This window comes from Penicillium lagena (genome assembly GCF_028827675.1).
Source record: "Penicillium lagena strain IBT 129212 chromosome Unknown utg000007l_segment0_segment0, whole genome shotgun sequence".
Lineage (NCBI taxonomy): Eukaryota > Fungi > Ascomycota > Eurotiomycetes > Eurotiales > Aspergillaceae > Penicillium > Penicillium lagena.
In genome coordinates, this window is record NW_026623228.1 from 1,124,299 (window position 1) to 1,143,738 (window position 19,440).

The 19,440-nt window shown below is 50.6% G+C and overlaps 9 protein-coding genes across 9 annotated transcripts; 6 read left to right on the forward strand and 3 right to left on the reverse strand.

Annotated features, from left to right (window-relative positions):
• Nucleotides 1-738: 738 nt before the first annotated feature.
• N7510_009971 (CAZyme family AA7) lies at nt 739-2,520 on the forward strand (the record flags this gene model as incomplete). Its single annotated transcript, XM_056981896.1, has 1 exon — nt 739-2,520. The coding sequence occupies one exon, from the start codon at nt 739-741 to the stop codon at nt 2,518-2,520; it is 1,782 nt and encodes a 593-aa protein (XP_056829732.1).
• Nucleotides 2,521-3,539: 1,019 nt separating this feature from the next.
• On the reverse strand, nt 3,540-5,601 carry N7510_009972 (uncharacterized protein; the record flags this gene model as incomplete). The annotated part of the gene is made up of 4 exons (XM_056981897.1): nt 3,540-3,713; nt 3,748-5,187; nt 5,273-5,470; nt 5,539-5,601. The coding sequence occupies 4 exons, from the start codon at nt 5,599-5,601 to the stop codon at nt 3,540-3,542; spliced, it is 1,875 nt and encodes a 624-aa protein (XP_056829733.1).
• Nucleotides 5,602-7,058: 1,457 nt separating this feature from the next.
• On the forward strand, nt 7,059-7,890 carry N7510_009973 (GNAT family N-acetyltransferase; the record flags this gene model as incomplete). The annotated part of the gene is made up of 2 exons (XM_056981898.1): nt 7,059-7,479; nt 7,631-7,890. The coding sequence occupies 2 exons, from the start codon at nt 7,059-7,061 to the stop codon at nt 7,888-7,890; spliced, it is 681 nt and encodes a 226-aa protein (XP_056829734.1).
• Nucleotides 7,891-8,633: 743 nt separating this feature from the next.
• On the forward strand, nt 8,634-12,309 carry N7510_009974 (carbamoyl-phosphate synthase (glutamine-hydrolyzing) CPA2; the record flags this gene model as incomplete). Its single annotated transcript, XM_056981899.1, has 4 exons — nt 8,634-8,997; nt 9,086-9,523; nt 9,580-12,140; nt 12,202-12,309. 4 exons carry the CDS (start codon nt 8,634-8,636, stop codon nt 12,307-12,309), a joined length of 3,471 nt encoding a protein of 1,156 aa, XP_056829735.1.
• A 746-nt stretch (nt 12,310-13,055) lies between these two features.
• On the forward strand, nt 13,056-14,733 carry N7510_009975 (S-adenosylmethionine-dependent methyltransferase; the record flags this gene model as incomplete). Its single annotated transcript, XM_056981900.1, has 3 exons — nt 13,056-13,319; nt 13,439-13,735; nt 13,798-14,733. The coding sequence occupies 3 exons, from the start codon at nt 13,056-13,058 to the stop codon at nt 14,731-14,733; spliced, it is 1,497 nt and encodes a 498-aa protein (XP_056829736.1).
• Nucleotides 14,734-15,144: 411 nt separating this feature from the next.
• Nucleotides 15,145-15,885, reverse strand: N7510_009976 (GNAT family N-acetyltransferase; the record flags this gene model as incomplete). The annotated part of the gene is made up of 1 exon (XM_056981901.1): nt 15,145-15,885. One exon carries the CDS (start codon nt 15,883-15,885, stop codon nt 15,145-15,147), a length of 741 nt encoding a protein of 246 aa, XP_056829737.1.
• Nucleotides 15,886-16,360: 475 nt separating this feature from the next.
• On the forward strand, nt 16,361-16,958 carry N7510_009977 (uncharacterized protein; the record flags this gene model as incomplete). The annotated part of the gene is made up of 4 exons (XM_056981902.1): nt 16,361-16,649; nt 16,699-16,718; nt 16,783-16,819; nt 16,879-16,958. The coding sequence occupies 4 exons, from the start codon at nt 16,361-16,363 to the stop codon at nt 16,956-16,958; spliced, it is 426 nt and encodes a 141-aa protein (XP_056829738.1).
• A 148-nt stretch (nt 16,959-17,106) lies between these two features.
• On the forward strand, nt 17,107-17,961 carry N7510_009978 (uncharacterized protein; the record flags this gene model as incomplete). Its single annotated transcript, XM_056981903.1, has 3 exons — nt 17,107-17,489; nt 17,550-17,876; nt 17,928-17,961. The coding sequence occupies 3 exons, from the start codon at nt 17,107-17,109 to the stop codon at nt 17,959-17,961; spliced, it is 744 nt and encodes a 247-aa protein (XP_056829739.1).
• Nucleotides 17,962-18,352: 391 nt separating this feature from the next.
• On the reverse strand, nt 18,353-19,433 carry tif35 (translation initiation factor eIF3 core subunit g; the record flags this gene model as incomplete). Its single annotated transcript, XM_056981904.1, has 4 exons — nt 18,353-18,408; nt 18,476-18,647; nt 18,728-19,352; nt 19,417-19,433. 4 exons carry the CDS (start codon nt 19,431-19,433, stop codon nt 18,353-18,355), a joined length of 870 nt encoding a protein of 289 aa, XP_056829740.1.
• Between the last annotated feature and the right edge of the window lie 7 nt (nt 19,434-19,440).

Sequence of the window (19,440 nt, forward strand, 5' to 3'; positions counted from 1 at the left end):
GAGTAGCCAAATACTCTCGAAAATCAATAATCTGATGTGCATCTCTTCCTTTTTTTGTGGTGGTGAGAGAATTTAGATTATACGGGACAGTTTAAGACGACTTAGTGGTAGAAAGGAGAAATACAAAATCAGTATCAAGGGGTCATCCAAATAACCTGGGGTATGTCCGAGTCACGTCAGGAAACACTAGCCCTTTTGTACGGAATCCAACGAATTAAGGAGTGATAACTTGGTCGGTTATACCCGAAAAAAATGCATTTGCTAAGGCTGCCACAACATGGCTTGGAAGGAAAATAGTCGTTGCCGTTATCGTTGTTAAATTATTGTGCGGCGTTGCATCTCATATACCCTTATAGGATTAGCTTCAAAAACATAGAACTACTCTAACGCTATCGTTGAGCCCCCTTCTGGTGTACTAGCCCCAACACATTTAATGAACTCGTTCCAAGCATCAATTGTGGATGCATTGTGGAGAAAAGCTGAACTCCATAATTGGTCTAATCGTTTAGAGAATAGACTAGGCCACGCACTAACATAGTACAGTTGAAGGATTAATCGAGTAATTTTGGTAGCAATTTCTGGTAGACCCGTGAAGGGAAAGATCAACACTGGGGGCCGTTAGCACCATAATGAGCTCTCTGGGTAACTATAAATAATACTTGGCCCCCGACACCTAGCGCCTCATGAGATTGCAACATTTTCTTCTTTCTTTTCTTACCTCAAATTTGTTTTTTAATCATGGTGCAAATATCAAGTGCCTTTTTGGTGAACGCTGCATCTGCATTGGCGGTCCTTGGCCTTGTCTCCACCATATCGGCGACATCCCCGGGGTACAACTGCAAAGCTGGACAATCTTGTTGGCCATCGAACAAAGAATGGGAGAGTTTCAATAGCAGTCTATCCGGAAACTTATACCGCACGATTCCTTTCGCCGCAAGCTGTTATTATAGTTCTCAATACTATGATCCTTCAGCCTGTGCTGTTGCGGAAGCGAATTACACAACAAACCAGGCACGAACCGACGTATACGGCGCAGCAACAGGACTAGGTTGGGAAGCATGTCGATCTCAAACTTGTGCCCTGAATGCTGCGCATCCGTCTGAGACCCTTTCCGATGACTGCTCCCTTGGCCGACTGTCATCATTGTATGTCGATGCTCGCGAAGCAAAACATGTTGCCACCGCCGTGAAATTCGCCCAAAAGCATAAACTCCGAGTCACCATCAAGAACACAGGACATGACTACTTTGGTCGCTCTACTAGTCCTAATACTCTCGCAATTTGGACTCACAATATGAAAACTATAAAGTATCATGAAGCCTTTACTGCACACAATTGCCCTGCCTCGAACGGTCAATTTATCGGGGAGATTGGCGCCGGTGCTCAGGCGTCGGACGTCTACACCTATTTCACGAAGTTCAATATGGATGTTACTGGTGGTAACGAAGGATCGGTCGGCTTAGCTGGCGGCTTTGGTCAAGGAGGTGGACATGGCGTCTTTGGTCCTAAGTATGGGCTGATGGTGGATAATGCGGTCGAGTTTGACGTTGTGACTTCGGACGGCCAATTACGAACAATCAATCAATGCAATGACTCCGAGCTCTTCTGGGCTATGCGTGGCGGAGGCGGGGGAGCCTTCGGCATTTTAACGAGCTATCGCTTTCAACTCCATCCGGCGGTCAAGATCAACGTGTATCAGTTCGAAGCCAGCTTTGAGGCACATGGTAACGAAACTGCCAATTACGCTGCGTTGAAACAGGTTCTCACACAACACGCAACCTACCAACCTTTATGGTCGTACAACAATGTTTCAGGACATGCTTACTACTGGCCGAACAAAACTGAAATCTACCTCGTCCTGCCTTCGAACAACGAAACAGCTTTGAAGACCCTGACTCGTGGATTTTCCTCCTTTTTGTCGAATCAACCGTATGTGCGGGTTACCAAGAGCACTTACACGACCTATCCGAAATATACCGAATTCCTACAAATTACTAATGGGATCGCTGCCGAGTACACACCGGGCGGAATTTTTGGAGCTGTTGCAGGCCGGCTGATGCCGCACTCATTATTCGAAACTGACCGCAAAAGAAACGATTTAGTCGACGCCGTCCTCCAAGGAGTTCGCCTTAGCAATAAGCTGATACCCGATGATGGTTCCGTCACCCAAGTTATCATGACCACGCCCGTGAATCACCAAAATGGTAACACAACAAGTGCTAATCCTGCGTGGCGAACGGCTCTCTGGCATGTCCTCATGACAGGGGGATGGTCGGAGGAGCTTGGCGTCTCAACTGAGACGGCACTGCTTGAAAAATGGTTGGATACCATCGAGCCACTGAAATTTTTGACGCCTGGTGGAGGGTGCTATCTGAATGAAGGCCATTACTTGGAACCGGAATGGCAGGAGACATTTTTCGGGTCGAATTATCCTGAATTACATCGGATAAAGGAGAAGTATGATCCTACCCACTTCTTCGACTGCTGGAAATGTGTTGGCTGGGAGGGTCCGTCCGAGTAAGTTTGTTTTCATTTTTGCCTGGGTGACTCGAAAGCTAACCTTGAAACGCGCAGTGCCTACTACTGCTACGACTAGTTTAAAATCCCTTCTTGAGGTTAATCGGTGATTACCAGTCTCTCATCCTGCTCTTCTACACTATCATTAGCATCTGATATCTCTCTAAATCTAATAAGATGCGTTGATTTTTTTTATTTGACGATAAACTGTTGTGATGGTTAACAAGCGGCCTTATTACAAGTCTTGCTAATCAGCGTGGGATTCACCACCACGGGTTCTTATTCCGTCTCTTCCTCCTCTACCCTCACGTTCTCATCCCAAATTTGGGGTCAGTGTCAATGCTCTATGGGATTGCACTCTCGATCAGCATGTTTTCCCAGTGAACACAGAAAAATTGTGGTCCACTTCACCTCTGCGAGCGATTCTCACTACGACGACGAGGATCCATGGGTATGTCATTGATCTACTCTGTTATTATTCTTTCAATAATGAACGGATAATATGCTATGCCTATGCATATTTGAATGAAATTGGTTGAATAAGGTACCTGCTGATATATCTGGCATGTTACTAGATCCGCATTTGCCTTCCAAACAATGATGGTACCTGGGAACAGATTGCTCCTCTTGGTCTTAATTGTGCTCCCAAGGGACAAACATTCTCTCCGAAGGAAACCAAACTTGATGCCAATCTTCAGGTGGTTGGAGGCGAAGCTTGTGTTTCTGGTGGCAGCAGCAAATTAAACGGAGCGTCGATTACGTACAAAGATCAGAGCATAAACCTGATGTATGGAGGTGATGCATGTGGACCCCGAAGTCATGGAATAACTTGTCATTTCAATAAGTAAGGATATCATGTTGAACGATACTCTGCGTCATGGTCAAGACCATAGTGAGGTTCACGCTTATATTCAGAAAATGCAAGAGGGTCTATTTCTATATTATCAAAATGAGTCAAAAGGTGACCTCGCAAAGGTCCCGTATTCCATCCTCTTTCCGAAAGTGAAGGTAAACAGATAGGCCTTATATAAGTTCCAAGATAGAAGTTGCTGATGTCGATAGAGGCTTGTCACGACACTCACCGTTGTTATTACACGCCTTAACCACCACCGCATCCGCCACCTCCACACCCTCCTCCGCCGCCGCATCCGCCACCTCCTCCGACGCCGCATCCTCCTGCTGCACCACCCCCTCCTCCTCCCGCATAGCCGTACGTCCGAGAATATCGTACATTCGACGTCCTATCGTCCACGCCATCCACAATGGGATGCACATCGGACTGCACCTCTGACGGCACGATCGAGTACCACGACCCGTTATACCGATCCTCCTGGTACTGCTGCTGATGCTGGTGTTGATGATCGTGCCTGTCCGTGCCGTCGACATTAAACGGCCAAATCGCGACTGTTGGTAAGGCCACCTCGGTCGTGAGCCGCTGCTCTAGCACCTGCCTCCTCTTCTCTGCCTCCTCCCATTTCTTGTTGAGGCGCTCCTGCTCTCGTAACACACTCCGGCCCTCACCTCCGAGAGTCTCTACTTCGCGCCACTTGTACGTGCGCTCCTCCATCAGCGACTGACGATTGTATTCTAGCTCCCGCAGCTGCTGTCCTTGCGACTGGCGGTAGTAACGCAGCTTGAGCAGTGCCGCGTGGAGCACTCTCGCCGCCTTACGCGCGATGCGTATGCCGGTGCGTTTGGTTGACGCACGGTCGTTTGCTTCCTCGCGTCCTTTCTTTAGATCTTGGTGGTTGTGGTCGTACGGAGCCAGCTTAGCTCCCCAGTCCTCCCGCTTCCCTTTCCACCTGGCTTTGCGTCGTTTGATTTCGGTAGACGTGGACGTACTTTCAGGGTCAAAGTAAGACTCGCCGTACCGCGTCGCCCAGAGGCGCTCCGTGTCGTCCTGCCCCGTGGAGCGCGTCGTCGCGCGGATGGTATCGACGTGATTGATCTGTCGCCTCAAGTACTTCTTGCAGTACTTCTCATATGCAACCGGTGAGAGCTGGTGGGTGTGCCAGAGGAGATCGATGTCGAGGGTTGGAACAAGTGTGGATTTACTCTCTTTGATGAGCTGTAGGAACTTCAGATAGCGGGAAACATGGTCTGGCAACAGGCCTCGAGCCTTGGTCAAAGCCAAGATCCGGTCCACAAATCCTTGGCTACCAAACTGTCGTTGAGGGCTGTCCCATAGGTCAAAGATTGGGAACCCAAATGCGGCACGAGAGAATTTGAGCACTCCGGGAGCCTCGACCGTTTTGCCAATGAACATCTCAGTCTGACAACGCGGGCAGATGATAATGGCTCGGCCGACACGGTATTTGGGCCATTCAGTCATTCGGATGACGCACTCTCCTTTGGTCGCATTCGTTGCGCAGCGCGTCCAGCCACAGTTATAGCCGTGTATGTCCATAGCATCGTCAGCAGTGATATATGCGTGGTCGCCAGCAGGAATGAACTCGACAACCTGGTAAGATACATCGGGGTATTCCCTCGTCCATGCACGTTTACTAGCTTCATCTGTATTGGTTGAGCGCATTCTGGCAAGAGGGAATTCAATCTCTGCTTTCCAAAGGTTTGGGAAATTTGATCCGACATCTCTCTGGAAGTTGAATGGTGAGAGGAGATGAGCATAGAATATGATGGCCACGTCCCTGCCAGAGTACGTTAGTCCATACTCCATGTGCAAGACGAAAATCGAGATTATCACACCATGGCGGGAGTGGCCACTCATCCTTGGGTGATTTGAACCCATGAGACACAATCCATCTTTCTAAAATTTGAAGATATATCGAGTACCGGACCTCAGCGCTCATCAAGAGGCATTGCACTCTCCATCTCGCCTCTTCTTTTTGACCTGAAATGCCAGGCGGAAGGGGCGGGAATCTACGTGTTTGCCCACTTGGCTGCTCTACATCATCCAAAATGCATTTGAACTTTCGCATGAGCTCGAGATGGTCCTGTACGAGGTCAGACGGCCTTAGCATCGCCTGAGTATCTGTCGCGTAAGGTGAGAAGAATGACACACCTCAAGTCGCTCTCTTGAGCTGAACTCCCGGCTAACCGGGATCGTCACTGGTAAAGTCGCCATGTCTGAAGGTTACACCTCGCTCAGTGGTCCTGGGGGATGGTGGGAGGACGATAAACCTAGGAGAAGCTTATGGTAGGCGACGAGGTCTCGTGTTATTTAGCAATACGAGCGAATGCGCCCCGCTCCAGTCTTGGCTACTTTTGATAAACACTGGGGATTTCTGGAGAAACACCAAAAACATACTAGTGTATACTAGTCATTAGGTTTTGAGGCAATCGAAGAGTATACCTCGTCTAGTGGGAATCCTTTGGTGTACAAGAGCGTGTCGGGTCGGAACCGACGTTCGTTGAGAGAACCGAGAAAAGTTTCGGTGGTTCGATGTCTCGCCGCTGGAATGATGAAGAAAGTAAATGTCGTATTTTCACTATGAATGACATTTGTTGATAATGGTGAAATCTAGCATACAGACGTCTACTACTAAAACCAAATGGGCGCCTGCTGCATAAGACCGCGATGATCACCCGGGTGAGTGCAGCACCCGGATACACGAGGTACGTGCTGACACCGTTTTCCGGAAGTACTGTATCTTGAAACCCGATCTCTCTCTCTCATATGGCTCGCATTCGGATTAGAATTCACCATACCTGATTTTAGCTGGACCGTAACGTTGTCTTAGTGAGGCGGGCGTAACATGTATGCCACTAGCAGTCCGCGAACCCTGACTCAAGTTGAACACCTTGCGGGGCGAGCGTTAAGTAGTTCCTGGATATTGCGTGTTTGGCTTTTGTCATCGGATTTTGATTGCGCGACCCTTGAGTTTCGTACTTGATTCCGAACTTACGTGTCTAGTAACATTCCGACACTATGCCATTGCAGATGATTCTGGGAATACAATTTTACACTTGTTCACAGGAGAGGGTGAGGACAGGCTAACGAAGCTGCTGTTAGCGACAAATATTAGTAGACCCGGTCACATCTCTCAAATCGGATTCCTTCCCTACTCTGCTGCTCGTCTTATGTTCGACAAAGCCTTAGGCCCGCCAAGGTCAGAGTAGCACATCAGGGCGCTCAGTAGATGACAGCGATCCATGCGAATGATATACTTCTTTAACAATAGAGAGGTGCGCGCCTGGGATTGTTCTGTTCAAAGGTGGTCGTGTTAGGAGCAGCAATGATCTACTAAGTATATCCTTTTGTTGGGGCGATGAGAGGGGGTGACACCTCAGGCATCCGATACTCACCCATCACTAAGGTGTGTTAAAAGGTGTCGGGAGTCCACCTGAGTCTAGCGCAAAGAATACGAGCTTACAACCAGCTTGATCAAATCCGATCGGCGCCTTTCATAAATTTTCCAACAGTTTTCGCTCTATAAGCTTGATCATACCTTCACATAGCGCGATTCGCTTGAATGACCTTGCTCAATTCCCTTTTCCGAGTGAGCATCGAATATTTGAAAAGCTGCGAGGCAAACCTCCCCTACCTACACGCCATACTGATCGTGGCTAAGCAAGTCAAAAATGTCCTCCTCGTGCCGCATACACATTCTTCCAGCCGAAGAGACGGACTTTCCGGAGCTTGCCCAAGTCGAACAAATGGCTTTTGATCATGACGACAAGGGCAATGAGGAGAGCAGTGTTATGCATATAATGTTTGGATCCTTCAATGCACAGAGCCAAGCATCTCGATGCGAAGAACTATCCCACGACACGCAGACAGATCCGACCTTGGAAATTTATAAAGCGGTTGTCTGTGATGGAAGTTCAGAACGAGGCAAGGTCGCAGGTTGGGCCCAGTGGCATTATTATCTCGAGCCTAAACAGGTCGACCATTGGAAGAATAAGGACTGGTCTTGGACGCGAAATCCAGATGCCTCCAACGAGTTCTTCGGAGCAATAGAGACTGCGAGAAACATTCACATGTCTGGACAGAGATTCGCACGTACGTGTTTTTGCTTTTTCTTGTCACTCCCACCCCGTCTCCTCCGACGGCATCCTATTATCTACTTGGCACTCTAGAGAAATATTGAACCGTGCTCCGTTCCCAATCTCCACACTGCGCTGACAAAATAAATGACATTCATGCTAAATAGTGCTTGCGATTCTTGTGACACTTCCGGAATACCAAGGACAGGGTATCGGATCCTCCTTAATTGAATATGGCCTTAGGGAAGGTAGCAAAAGGGGACTTACGCAAGCTTGGCTAGAGGCGTCTCGGAAAGGATACTCGCTCTATCGGAAGTTTGGCTTCGAGGATGTCGATACCATTCAAATAGACTTGATCCAATATGGAGGTGTTGGGAAGTCAGACTTTATTTGTATGAGAAAGTCATGTACTGATTTAGTTACCTAGGCTCATTCAATAGGAGAAAAGCAAGATGTGCAACTCCACATATTCACGAATCTGAGATGGGTGAGGAGGCATTGGAACATAGCAGCGCAAGCGGACGGCGGAGGCAAACATGCTCGTCGGCAAGCGTGGTACCGCGGTGGATCCATAGTTGTAGATAGCCTTACTTACCGACCACAATCATGATAAGCCCAATGACATAATATCGGGAAACAGGGCACGAAGGGGTATAGAGGGGTACGCCGACAGACATCAGTGATAGAATGCTTCTGGTGGTAATATACGAAATCGCCTTCCAGGATTTTTTAAATGTCTGTCGGATTCACGGATTCAAGTCACCGACCTAGTTGAAGACCCCAAATCACAGTCTTCGAAGACTCTTTTTTGGATGGGTAGAATGGGGGTGTTCCCGGAGGAGCACACTAGCAGATGGAGCCCGGTGAAGCCCACCAGGACAGCCCTGATTGACTCATCGCGGCCACGAAAAAAAGAAGAAAAAACGAAAAAATCAAGTCAACAGAATAACAATTCTCCCACCCTCGTTCTCTATTCTTCTTCCCGAACTACTATCCCCATCTGTCGTGTGCTCGGGTTCTCGCGTGGAGCAGACGGTGAACCACGGGCCAATTAGCGAGCACGGGGAAGAAAAAAGATCGAGAAAAAAAGTGTAGACCGAACACTGCTTCCTCACGTCCCCCAATTCTCTCAACCAAACCCTCCCATTGAACCATCCCGAGCAGTGCGCAATGGTTCTTGCTGCTCGTGGTGGGCAAGCAGCCTCTCTGCTGCGCCAGCGCTGCCTCGCTGGGGCTCGCCCTGCGCTGCGCCCATTCTCCTCGGCCTCGTCCTCCTCTCTCCGCTCCGTGACCGCATCCCCAACCGCGACTCTCCGCCTGCAGAAGCTCACGCCCGCCCGCTCCAACCAGCTGCGCTCCTTCTCGACGACATTGCACCGTCTCGCTGCGGAGGCCCAGACTCCCCCCCAGGCCGAGTCTTATCTCGCCAGCGGCGTGGTCAAGCCCGGCAGCAACCTCGTCGATGTGAAGAAGGTGCTGGTCATCGGTAGTGGTGGTCTGAGCATTGGTCAGGCTGGAGAGTTTGATTATTCTGGTATGTAGGAGTGACAGAGCGTCAATGCTCGCTTTGCCCGTGGAAATCCCCCCAGCCCAGTGAGTGACTCACCGTGTCTGCATCACAGGTTCCCAGGCACTTAAGGCCCTCAAAGAGGCCGGCGTCCAGTCGGTCCTGATCAACCCCAACATCGCCACCATCCAGACCGACCACAAGCTCGCCGATGAGGTCTACTACCTACCCGTCACCCCGGAGTACGTCACCCATGTCATTGAGCGCGAGCGGCCCGATGGCATCCTGCTCACCTTCGGTGGCCAGACCGGCCTGAACCTGGGTGTGCAGATGAACCGCATGGGTCTCTTCGAGCGCTACGGCGTCAAGGTGCTCGGCACTAGCATCCAGACCCTGGAGACCAGTGAGGACCGTGACTTGTTCGCCAAGGCCCTGAACGAGATCAACATCCCCATCGCCGAGTCAATTGCTGTCGGAACCGTCGACGAGGCCCTGCAGGCGGCCGAGACAGTTGGCTACCCCATCATCGTCCGGTCTGCCTATGCTTTGGGTGGTCTGGGCTCGGGCTTCGCCGCCAACCCCGAGGAGCTGCGCAACTTGTCCGCCCAGTCTCTCACTCTCTCCCCCAGATCCTGGTCGAGAAGTCCCTCAAGGGCTGGAAGGAGGTCGAGTATGAGGTTGTCCGTGATGCCGCCAACAACTGTATCACCGTCTGCAACATGGAGAACTTCGACCCTCTGGGTATCCACACTGGTGACAGTATCGTCGTGGCCCCGAGTCAGACTCTGTCGGACGAGGAATACCACATGCTCCGTACCGCTGCCATCAAGATCGTCCGTCACTTGGGAGTCGTTGGCGAGTGCAACGTCCAGTACGCTCTGCAGCCCGATGGCCTCGACTACCGTGTCATTGAGGTCAACGCCCGTCTCTCCCGCTCATCTGCTCTGGCCTCCAAGGCGACTGGTTACCCGCTCGCCTACACCGCCGCCAAGATCGGTCTGGGCCACACTCTGCCCGAACTCCCCAATGCCGTGACCAAGACCACCACGGCCAACTTCGAACCCAGCTTGGATTACATTGTCACCAAGATCCCCCGATGGGATTTGAGCAAGTTCCAGCACGTCAACCGTGACATTGGCAGCGCCATGAAGTCGGTTGGTGAGGTCATGGCGATTGGCCGTACCTTTGAGGAGTCCCTGCAGAAGGCTATCCGCCAAGTTGACCCCAAGTACATTGGTCTCCAGGGTGACCACTTCGAGAACCTCGACGAGGTTCTGCAGAACCCGACTGACCGCCGGTGGTTGGCCGTCGGCCAGGCCATGCTCCACGAGAATTACTCCGTGGACAAGGTGCACGACCTGACCAAGATCGACAAGTGGTTCCTGTACAAGATCCAGAACATTGTGGACTGCCACAATGAGCTCAAGGAGATTGGAAGCCTCTTCGGCATCAAGAAGGAGATCATGATGAAGGCCAAGAAGCTTGGTTTCTCCGACAAGCAGATTTCTCTCCTGGTTGGCTCGACTGAGGATGATGTCCGCGCTCGCCGCAAGTCCTTCGGTGTCACCCCGTGGGTCAAGAAGATCGATACCCTGGCTGCCGAGTTCCCCGCGGACACCAACTACCTCTACACCACGTACAACGCCACCTCGCACGATGTGACCTTTGATGACCACGGCACCATCATTCTGGGCAGCGGTGTGTACCGTATCGGTAGCTCTGTCGAGTTCGATTGGTGCGCTGTCAACGCTACGCTCTCCCTCCGCAACATGGGCAAGAAGACCGTTATGATCAACTACAACCCGGAGACCTACTCGACCGACTTTGACACTGCCGACAAGCTTTACTTCGAGGAGCTGAGCTACGAGCGTGTGATGGATATCTACGAGCTCGAGGCTGCCAGCGGTGTTGTCGTGTCTGTCGGTGGCCAGCTGCCGCAGAACATTGCTCTTCGCCTGCAGGAGAAGGGTGGTGCTCACGTTCTTGGCACGAACCCCGAGGACATTGACAAGGCCGAGGACCGTCACAAGTTCTCCCAGATCCTGGACAGCATTGGTGTCGACCAGCCCGCCTGGAAGGAGTTGACCTCCGTTGCTGAGGCCGAGCGCTTTGCCGAGTCTGTTGGATACCCCGTCCTCGTCCGCCCGAGTTACGTCCTGTCCGGTGCCGCCATGAACGTCATTTACAGTGTTGACGAGTTGAAGGAGAAGCTCCTCAACGCTAGCGCTGTCTCCCCGGACCACCCGGTTGTCATCACCAAGTTCATCGAAGGTGCTGAGGAGATTGATGTCGACGCTGTCGCCTCCAACGGCAAGCTTCTACTGCACGCCGTCAGCGAGCACATCGAGCCCGCTGGTGTCCACTCTGGCGACGCCACTCTCGTTCTGCCCCCCGCCAACCTGGAAGAAAGCATCATGGCCCGCGTGAAGGAGATTGCCGAGAAGGTCGCCAAGGCCTGGAACATCACCGGTCCCTTCAACATGCAGATCATCAAGGCCGACCAGGAGGGCGCCGAGGCCCAGCTCAAGGTCATCGAGTGCAACCTGCGCGCCTCGCGCTCCTTCCCCTTCGTCAGCAAGGTCCTAGGCACGAACTTCATCGACGTCGCCACCAAGGCCATCGTTGGCCGCGACGTCCCCGAGCCCGTTGACCTCATGCAAGAGAAGCGCGACTACCTCGCAACCAAGGTTCCGCAGTTCAGCTGGACTCGTCTAGCCGGCGCAGACCCCTTCCTAGGCGTGGAAATGTCGTCGACCGGTGAAATCGCCTGTTTCGGCAAAGATCTCATCGAGGCCTACTGGGCGTCTCTGCAGTCGACCATGAACTTCCGCATGCCCGAGCCCGGTGAGGGCATCTTGTTGGGTGGAGATATCCACCAGCCCACCCTCGCCAAGATCGTCGAGTACCTCCAGCCCTTGGGTTACAAGTTCTTTGCTGCCAGCCCCGAGGTCAAGGATCACATCGAATCGTCCGCCAAGGAAGCCGTCTCTGTGCAGGTGATTGAGTTTCCCAAGCAGGATAAGCGCGCTCTGCGTGAGGTCTTCCAGAAGTATGATATCCGGGGCTGCTTCAATGTTGCCAAGACTCGTGGCAAGACCCTCCTCGATGAGGACTATGTTATGCGCCGGAATGCGGTTGACTTTGGTGTGCCTCTGTTCATGGAGCCCAAGGTATGTTTGCCCTTCTCGTCTCTACCAGAACATAAGGACGGTTTTGCTAATGAATATCTAGACTGCCCTCCTTTTCGCTCAGTGCATGAACCAGAAACTCCCCCGCCAAGAAGGCATCCCCAGCGAGGTCCGCAGTTGGTCTAACTTCGTGGGCGGCAAACTGCTGTAAATTGTTCTTGAAACCCCTCCCTCCATCTCAATCTTCTCTTGCACAAACAACCTAAAAGCCCCAATCTATCTGTCGACACAAAATCTGAATTGTGTATGGCGTAGTGCTAGGGCATCTTATCTTGTTGATAACTAGATGGCGTGCATTATCCTTTCTTCTTTGTTTTTGATTTCGGGTTCTTTCTGATTTTATGTTCGTTCTTTCTGCGGCGAATCAATCGAGAGGGAAGGAAACAGGGCTACAGTGGTAGTACTGTTGTACTTCATGTACCAAACCCTGCCTGATGATTGTTCTTCTGCCTGGCGAAATGCTTGGTTTCTGCTCGTGCTTTGTTTTGCCTTCGCCTGCTCGGTTGTGTAGTACTCTAATTAGTTCTTTTTGGAGTGATAAAAGAATCTAGGTCTTTCTTCTTTACCTCGATCGCTTAGCCATAGTGCATGGATAACATGCTCTTCCTAACTAGTGACTCCTGCCTCTCGTCTTTATTAGGTAACACCCTACTGCCGGCTCTCTCCCTAGTTCTAGTATGTAGCTGACAAGGGCCAGATTTGCATCTATTACATATCATGTTCATGCAAAATCGTACTAGCGTCGAATGGGGTCTATTTGTCGAGGCCATTTTCGAATTTCCCGTACTTCTGATTTGCCCAGGAATGCCCGAAACTACTGACTAATCACCGTCAACGACATCAACAGAACCGCACATTGAGATTCTTGTATTGAATCTATAACCACCATATCTCAAGATGTCATCCTCTCCATCCATACCAACTCTCTCCACCAAGACAGCCTCGCGTAGTGCTGGCAATGGCATGGGAAATGGCCTATTCGCAACAGGCGACATCAACACTGGCGAGAACGTGCTGCATGTCAAATCGCCCTTTGTGGCTGTTCTCGATACGCCCCGTCTAGAGGATACATGCTCTGCGTGCTTTGGGAGGAGGCAACTAGATGGCGTTACTGAGTTGAAGGGGTGTACAGGGTGTCGAGTTGTCAAGTATTGTGATAGGGTTAGTGTTTTCTTGCTCTTCGTTTTGGGTCTTTATATGAAACTCGTCCTGTACCATATTATGTGTCGCTGTTCATATTGTATTTATTTTTGGGAGAGCATTACTAACTATTTATCCAGACCTGCCAAGCAAAAGACTGGAAATTTGCACATTCCATCGAATGCTCCATTTTCCAGACTCAAAAGCCGAAGATTCTACCGAACAATGCGCGGGCCATATTGCGCATGGTGCATCGTGCCCAGCGGCACAAGTATCATTCTGAGGAGATGGATCTCTTCTCGAACCTCGAGACTCACCTTGCTCAGATCCAGCAGGATGAAGAGCATATAGGTCGGATTACTATGATCGCAAAGGCTGTTAAAGCGTGTGCTAAAGCTGATTTGGATGAGGATGCTATTGCGCAATATGCTGCGAAGGTACTTACTTGGAATTACACTATAATCAGATGTTTCTGGAGATTAAATTAACGAGGTAATAGCTGGATGTCAACTCTTTCAATCTCACAACATTCACCTACGACCGCGTCGGACTCTACATGCATCCCTACGCAGCACTGATCAACCACAGCTGCGACTTCAACGCCGTCGTCGGATTCGATGGTGACGAGCTCTTCGTCAAAGCCATCCGGCCAATCAAGAAAGATGAACAGATCTTCATCTCCTACGTCGACGTCACGAATCCCACCTCCCAGCGCCGGAAGGAGCTATCAGAGAGATATTTCTTTGACTGCTACTGTCCCAAATGCACGGCCGAAGAAACCGAGATCCGCGAGACATCTGAACAGCTTCGCCAGGAAGAAACAGACGCTCTGGAAGCAGCACAGAAACAAGCCGCAGAACTCTTCCAAAACCCCACCACAGACTCAGATGCGTCATCCGAAACAATTGAAAAGCTCGAACGCTTCCTACACATCTTCCACGAAACGACCATCTGGCCTCTCCACCGCCAACCCTACCCCTCCATCCGAGACTCATTGATCCTCTCCCTCTTATCCGCAGGAAACTTCCCGCGAGCGTTCCTCCACGCTGCAATCCGGTACACAAAAATAGACCCCCAGCTCTACAGCGATGCTCATCCAATGCGCCACCTGCACGCCTGGGTCGTGGCAAAACTAGCTATTTACCTCTCACAGGGCTACCAGCCCACTCCCCAAGACTTCAAGGATCCAATCCCGCTGCACGAGTTCGGGTTCAATTTCCACTATATCATCTGGTACGTCCTGGCAGACTTGACTAGTAAGCAAGTGGAAAGCTGCACGGTGCCTAGCTTTAAGAAGCTTGTTGTTTCGAATTTTGCGACAGTTGATGAGGAGTTTAAAAGGAATGGTATTGATCCGAGGAATGCCAAGGGTGCCGTTTCGGCGGAGTGGACGAAGTTTGAGGCGTTGGTTAGGAGGGCTTTGGAGAAGGAGTAGATTGGGCGCTGGGATAGTGAATTATATTATGGTCTAGAGTTGCTAAGAGAGCACTCTAGGGTATTTCACTTCGTGACCACTGTCTAAATCATGTCTAAATCATGATTCTTATTTCGGGTTACGATGCGGGGAATATTGGACAAGCGGCGGTCTAATATTATTGTTGGCGCAAGAATATAAGCGCCGAGGATTGTGGCACGTATCACTTCTTCACTCTATCTCATTCTACCTTCGCAGACTGCCCCCGTTTAAACACGGGATAATGTTGCAAAACGCGACATTGCGCTCATCTTCAATGATCCCCAAACCAATGATTGTTTACTCTGCATAATGGATTTATCAACCCTGCTTTTTGTCCGCGAGTGGCAACCCGTTTCACTGCGTTGTTATGCTCTCCGGCCGCGGAATCCCTCAAAGCACATCATCCGCCCGTTGAGGTGGTCGAAGCATGCTTGTTAATGTGCCATTTGGTGTATACACCCCACCGACAATGGTGAATCCAAACTTTGTATATAGCTGGACACCTTCCGGCGACCCCAACACAAACGTATGCCATCCACGTATATCGGCGTCTTCACAAATCCGCCGCATCATCATTGAGCCGATCCCTCGGCGTTGATAGTTGGGCCTGACTGACATGATCGTTATTCCTGTGAAATAATTGTCAATAAGCCATACCAGCTCGAAATAATCGACCGACTTACGGCATATCTCACTGAAGTCCTTCAGGACCCGTTTACGCTCTGCCCTTAGTCGTTTTGATAGCGAGAGCCAGGCGTAAACATCTAAGATCTCCGGCTCGCAGGCGTTTTCCCTCCGCTTTTTTGAATCAATACGTTTCATACCGGGCTGCCTTTTGTTCGTTTGAGCTTGCTGCTCACGGGGCCGTTCAATGGCCCATCCACAAAATCCAACAGGTCGTTTATCGAAAGTGCAGACTTTGAGAAAACTTTCCCGCCGGTCGTAAAATGCATCTTCATAAATGTCGGTATAAAAACGAATAATCTGATCTAACTGCTCTTTTTGCAGGCTGTTGAAACGGGGGAACATGGCTTTGCACAAGGGGCCATTTCGATTCGCAGGAACGTCAACGTCCCGAGCAAGGCATTCTGCATCTGCAACCTCCACGTCAAGGATTTTGAATTCTGACATATTTGCGAATATGTTGAAACTGGGTCTGTCTTCTCCAGGGTGGGCTGCGAACATGGCAGCCAGGGCCTTCTGTGTTTGCTATGGCGACCGGACAAAAATTTCCGAAGGCACCATTCTAAAAATAGATCCTTACATTCCAAATAAAACCTACCTAGAACAGGTTCGAAATAATAGCAAATCCGATTCTATAGTCGAACAATCGGACAGGAACCATGTTGAAAGACTGCCCCAGATTTGCGCTTGGACCGCTCCAGGCTAGTTTTGTGGCTGCGGCTTGGCGAACCATGATTGGCCTGCAGCTCAAGCCCTGTGCAGAGATCAACTGGGGTGGCAGATGCCTGCAAGACCGTCCACTAGTATACCGCCCAGGAGAAAAAGAAAAGAAGGCAATCCGGTGCTAAAATCCATAATGTAACATCCAAAGCTAACAGTTGGCAGAAACCATGGGACATTGTCTACACCTAACGTCATCCTTATGTTATTCTCAGCCGTAGATCTGCGCCTCCTGACTAAGCCCGATTGCGGACGATCGTTGCATCAGCCCCCAGTCGGACATCAGGAGAAACGAAAACCTGGCTCGAAAGAATTCTTTCTGCGCATCCATGCCACTCCAGTCTCCATGTTAGTTACCAGTCAGAATGGTAACTCCATGTTCTTGGTGAACTATGCGACTCAAGTCCTATGTTTCATCCTTGTGACCCCTTTCGTCTTTCTCCGGGTCTTCGTGCGATGGAGATTGAGCGGCAAGCTAGGAATCGATGATGGTAGGCATCTGGTTAATCTATGGAAACATGCATCTGCTAATTTATTCAGTCTGTTGTTTCATTGGATGGGTAAGAAGACACAGCTGATCTGCGATCGTCCCAATGCTTGGATGGTAACTAACCGACGGGCTAGCTCGTGTTCATGGGGTATTGCGCAAATGGTCTAATCTGTACGTGTCTTGCAGTGTTCCTTCTTTATGGTGACCTCAAGTTGCTAATTAACCGCTAGATGGCTTCAAGGGTGGCACCAAGTCGCCTGCCGACCTGAAGCCACACGAGCTTGAAACCTGCATCAAGGCAAGGCAATAATCAAGACTTTAACTCTCTCTGTTTGCTAACGTGGTGTACACTATAGTTTTACTACATTTGCACTGTACTATATGCACCAGCAGCCCTCTTCGTCAAGACCAGTCTTATCTATATCCTGATCAGGGTATTCCAACCATTATACAGAGGAATGGTGACCATATACCTCCTTCTCAGCGTTGTCATTGGCTATTACACGATCATCACCTTCATCAAGATGTTCATCTGCAATCCAATCTCCGCTTATTGGACACGGACTCAAGAAACCGAAACCGACGCGCTATGCTTAAACCAGCCAGGAGTGATCATTGCAGATTCCATCATCAGCTTCTTGACGGATATTGCCATATTCGCGTTTCCCGTTACGTTCATCTGGCCACTGCAGATGCCCTTTTGGAAAAAGGTCAAAGTCACTACTCTTCTTGGACTTGGAGGCATCGCTGTGGCTTTTAGCCTTTACCGACTTGTGGTCGGGGTATACGAGATCAAGAGACCGGACGACACGACAATGTTTACCAGGTCCATATTGACCGCGTGAGTTTTCTTTCTTCTCTGGTAGTCTCAAATTTGGAGTTAACCCTTTTTTTCCCTTAGAAACGCCGAAGTGGGACTCGGGCTAATCTGCGCCTGTCTGCCGGCCTTCAACATCCTCACCAAGCATACTCAGCAAAACCCGGCTCCCTGGAAAGGCCTGGTACGCGGAAACAAAAAGAAACCCAAGTCAACTAATACCATTTTCGATGGCACCCAGTCTAGTCGATTTGTTACAAGTCATTTGAGTAGCTCTGCACGCCGAGGGTCCACGGATTCAGCCGTACTTATGGCTAGTCAGGAGCAGTCGGGCTTGTCAGCTGGGGATAATACCGAATCGATCATAAAGATGGTCTCCTTGAATCAGCATTGGGAGCAGGCGTCGCAAAGGTTTGTGTGGGATTCCTTTTGTTTGCTGATTTTTTGCTAACAGGCTCCTAGTAACGAAGGGACTGATCGAACCGACATAATATAGATCTTCATGGATCAGTAATAATAATTGAACGACCTTTTTAAATGTTACCATTTTAGTTGGCATAGCCACCGTCCCATGTAGTTTCTTGCAGGAGAATTTAGCAGGTTCTCTGGATTGCGGTTGTAGATCCATCGTTAGTTCATACTATTTCAGACGAGTTTAATGAGGATATATTGTGTGGGAATGAATATCTCTAGGCCATTGCTTTTTGTATAGACTGACGAATGCAAGTAAATGACACGTTGGATGCCTTTCAGTAATGATCATTATCAATCAGGTCGTACCGGACAAAGGAAAAGAGCTCCAGCCTAGAGTTAGGCCTGCCTGATGAGAAGAAAAACAATCCAACCAAGAAGATCGTGAGAAAAGGAAATCAAAACCAGCAGCAAATCTAAGTAGTAGTACGCTTGGCAAACTCGACCCGAAGGATAAGGTGGCGGTAACCGACTGCAAGAAGACAAAGATGTTAGCACTGGAAGAAAAACTCCAGCAGACACAGATGAGGAAAACATACAGCCGTCCATTTTCTCGCACGCATGGGCCGCATCGCCCCGGTCTGCGTAGCTGATGAATGCGAAGCCCTTGGCCCGCTGGGTTTCTCTGTCCCGGGCAAGGAAGACTCGGGTGACACGACCGAACCGCTCGAAGAGGTCCCGGACCTCTTGCTCTTCTGCCAACTCGCTGACCTGTTTGTCGGAAGAAAAAAGGTTAGATGGATGAAATCACCCATGAAAATATGGCAAGCCCGAAGGGAGGCAAGACATACGTTTGTAACTCGGAGAGTCGCCAGATCGTCTTTCTCGAAGCGACCGCCCATCTTCTCGCCACCACCAGCACCACCCTTCCGCATATGAGGCGGCACGTAGCTGGAAGAGCCAGCGCCCAGACCACCAGCAGCCTTCTCGTCGTCCATGTCGGCTCCAGCACCCTCGGTGGGCTCCTCGACGGGGGCCATGGTGTCCTTGAAGGGACAGCGAGCCGTAAAGTGCTCGCCACTGCAAATCCGACACTTGACCTTCTTGTCCTTGAGCTGGTCCTTCATGCTGCCCTTCTCGCCACCAGCCTTCTCGGCCTCCTTGGCCTGCGCCTTCCAGTTCACGCTGGGACGGAACACGATGTTCTCGCCGACGGAGGTGGTGTCGAACGACGGGCCCGCGGCGTGGCCCTTCTCCAAACCAAACTTGGCCCACGACCGGCGCTCCGCAACCTGCGGGTTGACATGTTCCCGGACGACCGTGGTCTTGATGCGGCGGGTGAGCTTGACTTTCTTGCCCTCTTCGTTGAACCGATAGGAGATGACCGTCTTGGTGCCGTCTTTGTTGGCGATCACTTCTTGCGCGGGGAGAGCGGAGGGGTCGTCGAACTCCTCATCGTCGGCCCAGGCGGCGCGGCTGCAGGTGCGAAAATTTTTGGTTAGAGCAGATCTGGAAGAATCTGTGGAGGGGCAATACTCACTTCCCGAGTTGAGACATGGTGGGC